The sequence below is a fragment of the Aplidium turbinatum genome, chromosome 11 (genome assembly GCF_918807975.1).
Source record: "Aplidium turbinatum chromosome 11, kaAplTurb1.1, whole genome shotgun sequence".
Taxonomy (NCBI): Eukaryota; Metazoa; Chordata; class Ascidiacea; order Aplousobranchia; family Polyclinidae; genus Aplidium; species Aplidium turbinatum.
Window position 1 is genome coordinate 11298021 of NC_137482.1, and position 8515 is coordinate 11306535.

Consider the following 8515-nt stretch of genomic DNA (forward strand, 5'->3'; position numbering starts at 1 on the left):
ATTCCATTTTTGAATACCGAACCTGTCATGTTTGTTAAATATGTCAACCATGGCATGTATTGCCTGCTAAGATAACCACAGTAAGATAACCTGTTTCTTCCTATTTAAATTTTTTTCCGGAAGTTGTTTATAAATTTGCATGTGCATTTGAGTAATTTTTTATTGCGAAACCGTTGCAGAACATGTTTTTATCCATCACTTTGTGAAATGATGCCTTTAATGCATTTTTGAGATATTATGTGTAGAAATGGTCTGTGCAACATTTAGACGCAGTCACTTAAGTGTAATAAGATAAGCGTCCTCGCTGTGGCGCCTCGCGATTTAGATGTTGACTCACTTGTCGCATGATCAATGATCATGTAGCCGCTATTTCGAGTAAAATGTATCAATGAACTGTTCAGTGTTCAGTTTATGCTTTTCCCAAGCTCTGGCAGTAATTAACTTTCCCAAGATAAACAATTACAGTATGATGTCTTTATTTGAAACACAAAACAAAGTTTTAAACGTCATTAAGTCAAAAATATATTTACTAGTTATTAGACCTCTTTGTTACGTATGATCGTTTCCTATTTTTTAATAAATTTTGCTGTGTAGTCTCAACCACTATGTACCCCAATAAGATATACTGTACTTAGAATAGCATCGAAATGATTAATGCTACAAAGAGAATAATTGCTCAAATCGCTAGGCACCACATTATACTCGCCAGAAAAAACTTGAAAAAGCTTAATACAAATTTGCAATACTGTACTTTGATATGGCGGTTAATGTGATATGATGTGAAAAATATCTAAAACTTTACTTTTTATTTCATTGTGTACACTGTACAGTTAACGTTCGTTGCGGGTGTGTATTTAAATTGTTTTTGTTTTTTTGCTCAAGGTGCGAGCTGCAAGTACACAGATGTAGTCATAGTCATGCCACCTATTTCACCATTCATTTGGTTAACCTGAATGTATTTTGTTCAATCAGTTTTGAAAAATACCATTTGCAATAATTCAATACACTTTGCCGTGCAGAAGGTATTTTTGGTATTTTCCACGATCAAAATTTTGTTTTGAACAATGCCATAGTAAAAAGTTACGTATTGCCAAATTTTAGAAGATTGGAAAAAGCGTAAATAATAATCAGTTGATATGAAAGCATGGTTGAATCACACACTGCGTTTAAAATATGCATTGCAATTGTGACTGTTGGCGATTGCATGAAATTTCATTTTTTGTGTATGCGTAGTAGATTTGTCGCCATACGATATTTATGGGAACATAACCATGTTTTTTTTTTATAAATGTACAAAGCTTATTAGTGATGAGATTCAGTCTAGTTAACAACTGGTTGGCGTTGACTAAAATTAGATACATCTGGCAACCCTGCGTAGGGTGATTATATTGGATTCACTCAAAAAAGTTGGCCAGGAACTGGTTGTGCAAACTTCTTTATTTTTAATAAGTAGTTTGCGTGACCCGGCCGAATCCCACCACTTCGTATTATTCTTTCTTATAACTTACTATCTTCTCTTTACTGCTCTATTGTAATCACTTTTTTCACGTTGCGCTTTTAGTGTGGGCACATCTGTCATGAAAAAAGGTTTCGTGTTTTTTTTTTGTTAAAAGCAAAAACTTTCTTGATTTTGTCAGATGATACTATAAAGATGAAAAAAAATTAGGGTGGCATTTTTTCTGTGCACTCTAATGACCTGAAATCCCCTATCAAAATGGCCAAAATGAAATTTTGGCCCCATTCATTTACAGTAAAAAAATATGCAAAAGTACTTTATGACGTAAATACTTTGTAACAAAGTTACTTTGTGACGCAATACAGCAAACTTATTTAATCATTTTAATCAGCTGTTTTTTATAACTTGTGACGTCATAGATGAATGACAGTAGGCTACCAGAGAGAACCCAAGCTTGTGCGCTTGTACAATGTACAGGTATAACGGTTTTTACAGATTCACTCAGGCTGCTGGATAAAAATAACGAAGAAGTGATACTGGAGTAAAGGGCGAAGCAGCCTGTTAAAGCCAGGGACATCTTCCAAAACATTAAACAATCGCAAAGCACTGCAAACAAGATTCAGCGATGAATCAGTTCGAGACTATCCTCCAATTTGTTCGAGTCACCAGACAACTAGACATATCGCTGCACATGCAGAATTTGTAATCACTCATAAAGTACTTCTTTGCCCATGATCATTTAAATTATGCACGCCTTTTACCACTTTACATTTCTACAATGCAACAAGCAGAAAAGGAGCACCCAGAGATCTGGGAAAAATTCATGAAAGGGAATTTCTGCGCATCGGTAACCAAAGGTGTTGCTGGATTCACATCAATAGGTGCAGACCACAGGATTGAACAAGAAAATCGTGAACTCAAGGTTATTGGAGGCATAGTTCGAATTACACAGAATCAAAAGTCACTGGACAAATACTTTCTCATCGCACCCGAAGTCTCAAATTTGCAGCATGATTTTGAGAAAAAGTACTACTCTGGTAGCAAGGCAAAGAGAACGCAGCACCACGAGCTTACAGGAGGAAAACTCTCCCGAATGACGCAAAATGCTATCAAACTCAGCGTAGTATTTCACGAGCATAGAAACCCATGTGAATCCTTTGACGAAGATGAAATTTACAATTTGCTCACCAAAGCAGTTATGAATGAAACTGGTACCAACGACATCCTTCGGCGTGACAAGATTGGGCAACAGATTTTCGAAAGTTTCGTCACTGAACATCTTGTAGAAGGAAAACGTTCCGTGTGGGACAAAATGACCAGGAAGAAACTGTCTACATTCAAAGAGGCCAATGCAATTGCAAAAATCAGCATGGGAGGCAAGGTAATCGATTGATTGATTGAATCTTTATCCTCGGACTGAGAAAGCTTCTTGCAGAGCTTAATCCTGGCAGTTTTGCATACTTGTAGAGGCAATGAATCACTGACGCAGGCCCGGTCACCGAGATTGACAGAGTGAAGTTTCCGATTGTTGAAGTTTTGTTGCCAGGGAACTATTCCATCCATTAGATGCCGCTGAATGGAGAGCAGTCCTTAACGTGCGTTGCTCAAGCGCACACCCCGAGAGTAGGGTGGAGTGAAAAAAATAAAAATCACTAATTCAAAAAACGTCCCCTCTCAATAGTTGCCTTTGGTCCCAAAACTAAGTTTAAAAGTGATTTTGGGAAGTTGCCTCGAATACTCAGGTGACAACCTTGACGCAAAGGTCATGCGGGGGTCAAATCCCATAAAAATGCCATAACTCTGTGAGCGGTGATGCTAGGGAGCTAATTTTGATGCCAAAAGAAGCAGAATGTGCACTTTCCTATCTGTCTCAAAAGAAGTTTTTTTCGAAATTTCGCTAGATATATGGTTATTTTCACAAAATGTAATTTTCGGGTCAAATATGAATAACACATAGCATTATGCACAGTTTAACATCACCATAATGAGTATGATATATCTCTAACCAATGAAACACACATTTGAGTGGCTTTAGAGCAAGCACAGGATGGTAACAACAAACAAATATAAAATTGGGTTTCATAATATTACAATAGCTTAGACGACAGACGTTAAATGCCAGTTTTATGCAGGGGGAAATGGTATCGGCAGGAGGACCTAAGATTGAAATTGGTTTTTGGTATTGTATTGCTTCATCAGTTTTCGTGACCGAATCTTTAGCCTGATCAGACCGTCACGTCTGTTGAAGCCAGCTATTGCTGATGAAGCTTCGGTTACAAGCTTTATGTGGCGCTCCACAGTTTAATTATGGCATGGGTTGCGCACAATGAGCTTTTCTTCTTTGATTTTTTCGATGTCGCAGTTACTCAGGTGTCGAATTTCTGGTGGTTTGTTAGTTTGGTCAGAATTTAAGTTCACAAGTTTGTAGTAAGATTTAGCATGAACGTTGATTGCTGGAACATTGAATTTTCTCATATGGACAGAAGCTACGGATTCTTCCCCATCGGCTGGCTCGTTTTGGACTGGTGCTGCTTCGCTTTCAGGCACTTCATTTTCGATTGAAAATTGTTCAATGACCCTCTCAAACTAAGGATTTTGTTCACAGCTAAATGACGAACTGTCTCATCATCATCTGCCAACATCCCCAAGAGAATGTTTTCTTGGTGCGCAAAGAATGCATTTCGCTTAAGGACATCCAGTGCAATCTTCTCGACTTTATTGTTCGGAAATTTGACGACTCTTTGTAGCATGTTGAAGAAGTTTTTCAGGCCATCTGTGATCGTGTGGTAGTGCTTGATTTCAAACCATGCCGGAAAGTAAACTCTAATGCAAAATTCTACGATTGTTGTGAATGTTGTGGTCGTTGTACAGAAATATAGAAACGGGGTATGTGACAGGCCAAGGTCAGCCAACTTGCATGGGAAAGTCCTCCAACTTCGAGAAGCTCGAGATCTTCATCAACAGTGCCCAACATTACGGCCATGCAGATTCTGTACCCATAATATTCGTCATTTAGCTGTGAACAAAATCCTTAGTTTGAGAGGGGTCATTGAACAATTTTCAATCGAAAATGAAGTGCCTGAAAGCGAAGCAGCACCAGTCCAAAACGAGCCATCCGATGGGGAAGAATCCGTAGCTTCTGTCCATGTGAGAAAATTCAATCATGCTAAATCTTACTACAAACTTGTGAACTTAAATTCTGACCAAACCAACGAACCACCAGCCATTCGACACCTGAGTAACTGTGATATCGAAAAAATCAGAGAAGAAAAGCTCATTATTTGCCACCCATGCCACAATCAAGCTGTGAAGCGCCACATAAAGCTTGTAACCGAAGCTTCATCAGCAATAGCTGGCTTCAACAGACGTGACGGTCTGATCAGGCTAAAGATTCGGTCACAAAAACTGATGAAGCAATACAATACCAAAAAGCAATTTCAATCTTAGGTCCTCCTGCCGATACCATTTCCCCCTGCATAAAACTGGCATTTAACGTCTGTCGTCTAGGCTATTGTAATATTATGAAACCCAATTTTATATTTGTTTGTTGTTACCATTCTGTGCTTGTGCTTGCTCTAAAGCCACTCAAATGTGTGTTTCATTGGTTAGAGATATATCATACCCATTATGCTGATTTCTTGTGGAGTGATTATGTTATGGTGATGTTAAACTGTGCATAATGCTATGTGTTATTCATATTTGACCCGAAAATTACATTTTGTGAAAATAACCATATATCTAGTGAAATTTCGAAAAAAACTTCTTTTGAGACAGATAGGAAAGTGCACATTCTGCTTCTTTTGGCATCAAAATTAGCTCCCTAGCATCACCGCTCACAGAGTTATGGCATTTTTATGGGATTTGACCCCCGCATGACCTTTGCGTCAAGGTTGTCACCTGAGTATTCGAGGCAACTTCCCAAAACCACTTTTAAACTTAGTTTTGGGACCAAAGGCAACTATTGAAAGGGGACGTTTTTTGAATTAGTGATTTTTATTTTTTTCACTCCACCCTACCCGAGAGTCGAACCAGCGCCGCTTGATCTTGAAGTTTCTTCGTTCCAGAAGTGACGCGCTAACCAATTGAGCTATCGGAGCGGACAATTGAGCTATCGGAGCGGACAATTGAGCTATCGGAGCGGACGATCAAAATTAAAGAAGAGCGAGGACTGTTGCAGCGGTTCATTGTAATATCAAGAAGTCGACCAGAGCTCAAGGAATGCATCGGAACGTATGAGTTTGGTATGGTGCCTCGATCACTGTTTGCTTCAGATGGATCCCTCCTGCTGGCATATGATAAGGCATCAATACTTCGCCATCTTGAGAAGCTGGATACTGGTAGTAACAGACAACGTGTGGGCTACAAGTTGACAGGAATGAGGTAACTGTTACTCAGCTGTCCAATAACCATTCATTCTAAGTACCTTTGACACAGCAGTTGAATATACCACTGTAGACCCACCAGATGAACTGACAACTCACCGAGTGATCATCATTGATGGGATGGCTATTGACTATGGTAAACGCAGTTACCAAAACGGAACAAATGAAAACGTGCCAAGACTTTGCCGAAGCCTTTTTTCAGATAATTTGTAACATGGGTAGTGGGTACACAGTATGACGAGATCAGGTTGGTGTTTGACCGGCACATCGAAACATCACTCAAGCAACAGATGCGGACAAAGAGGACCAAGGGAAAGCCGACATAGCCTATTACCACGTGAAAGACAACACTTTAATCCAGAATATTTCCTTGGAGGACTCTCTCTCAGATATCCGCACCAAAGGAGAACTGACCGAGTATTTAGATGAAAAGGTTGTACATCACAGCAAGGGCTCCAACAACAGACTGAAAAAACTACTGGTGACATCGGAAACACAAACCAAGGTCAATGTCAATATTCCAGACTCGCTCCTGACTCACAGCCAAGAAGAGGCAGACACTTTGATTGTTCTGCACGCTCTAACTGTTTCCAATGAAACAGAACTGGTTGTCAGTTCCCCAAACACAGACATCTTGTTGTTGCTCATCTACATGTATCCACACTTACCCTGGTCTTTAGTGGTCTATAACTTTCCTTACGGGAAAGGGCAGATTGAAGAGGGACATTTGTGTGCGAAACATATACAAAAACTTGGGACCAAAACGTGCTTCTGCACTTCTAGGTTTTCATGCTCTGACTGGTTCCGATATGACTGGGAGATTTGCTGGCAGAACCAAAGACTTATGCTTCAAGGCATTTATGTCTTGTGATGATGAGATCTTGGATGCACTAACAATGCTCGGGAATGACACTGATCTTCCTGCTGATGTATGCTCGCAGTTGGAACGCTTTGTTTGTATTTTGTATCGATCCAAAATCTACACGAAAGTGAATGACCTCCGTTGGTTCCTCTTCTCCAATCGTGCAGCCGAAGGAGAAGACTTCCCACCAACTTCTGGTTCACTAGATTTGCGCATTCGCCGGGCTCATTATGTATGCATGATTTGGAGAAAAGCTAGCAAGCCTCATCCCTGCCTTTCAGCACCAACTGCGTTTGGTTGGACGTTTGATGCAGGTTCAAGTCACTTCACGCCAGATCGTTGTTTAAATCCACCAATTGCAACTCATAAAGTGCGGGTGTAAACGTGGATGCGAAGGAAGGTGCAACTGCCACAAGAACAATATTCCATGTAGGCTACAGAAGTCTGGGGCTGTGGTCTAATCTGTAAAAACAAAACTATCCAACCAGTGATAAATGAAGACTGAAAATTTTGAAGATGAATTGCTTTCTTTGACATTCATTAAATATTATAAATTCCGTAGATGTCGGTTGTTGACGATAACTGCCATTTAATCAGAAGGCCTAAGACTTCTTACATCTTTCGAGTGTAATAGGCTAGGCTACGACTTAAAGGATCGAACATTAATTCAAGTTTCATTGTATTTAGATCCGTTCATTGGCTTTCTAGTTGCGTATTCTTAGTGAAAAATGCATGCATTCAAGTTAATACAGTCATTGGTGCAAAATTACAAAATTACGTAGGTAGCTTAGCATGCGTTTCGGGTGCGCGGGGGGTATTTTGAATAACATTTTAAAATTTGGTACTTGTATGTCATATATGTAACCTAAATTCGATGATTCCATTAGATTTCCTGTCTCAGAAAACATATAGGCTATTTAGATATTTTATTTGTAATTGTAGCCTATATACTTGCGAAAATATTGCTTAATCATTGTTATGCCCCATTTTGGACGCCATCTTGGATTTCGTGGCCCAAAAATGTTCAGAAAAAATGCCACCCTAATTTTTTTTTAAACTTATCATGTTTTCTTTCAAAAACAAGTGAGATTTTGCTTTTAACAAAAAAAAAACACGAAATTACAAATATGCCTACACTATTTGTTTATATTTCAGAAGAGTGTTTTTGTTATTTGATTTTCGGTTTTCTGATCCCTTCTTTTACTGCATAACGCCGTCCGCCATGTTTGGTTTGTATTTGACCATATTGGATAAGTAATAAATGGTTGAACGACTGTATTTTACCTTGCAAGCTAACAACGAAGGAAATAGTCGAGCATTGGTAGGCGTTTGTCTCCTTGATACGTGAGAAGCGCACGTAAAGAGTCTTTGACATCACAATTTTGCTTCCTTTCAGTTAATCCAACCTTTTGGCGCTACCAATGCCGCTGAATTCGTTAGCGACAGTTCGATTACAAAAGTAAAAGTGCAATGAAGTTTAACCATTCAAATTTAACCACGCTCGTGCTTATTCTGATCTGCTATGAAGTGGTGCGTGCAATAGTCTAAGCCTGATTTGCTTCACCAACTTTTCAACATCAACATTAATTCGCTAATTTCCTCGCCTAACACCACGTTTAATCAGCTCTTTTTCTTGTTCTTTTCATGACTCTCCATTAATCACCATGTAAAAAAACTATCAATGACCAAAGATAGGCAAGATCACCAGTGTTGGTGATCTTGATTCTTGAAGATCAAGATTCTTTAAATTTCAAGATCACTTTCTGTGCTTAAAAAAAATGAAGTTTTTGATCAATGATGTTGCAAAAAATCGAA

The 8515-nt window shown here is 39.0% G+C and overlaps 1 protein-coding gene across 1 annotated transcript; it reads left to right on the plus strand.

Moving 5' to 3' along the window:
• Positions 1-1786: 1786 nt before the first annotated feature.
• Positions 1787-7978, plus strand: LOC145780109 (uncharacterized). The gene is made up of 2 exons (XM_082591823.1): positions 1787-2837; positions 5521-7978. The coding sequence occupies exons 1-2, from the start codon at positions 2235-2237 to the stop codon at positions 5524-5526; spliced, it is 609 nt and encodes a 202-aa protein (XP_082447949.1). The 5' UTR covers positions 1787-2234; the 3' UTR covers positions 5527-7978.
• The last annotated feature ends 537 nt before the right edge of the window (positions 7979-8515 follow it).

What these genes read in the sequence shown, in the direction of transcription:
- LOC145780109 (XM_082591823.1), top strand. Translation starts at nt 2,235, where the DNA reads ATGCAACAAGCAGAAAAGGAGCACCCAGAGATCTGGGAAAAATTCATG.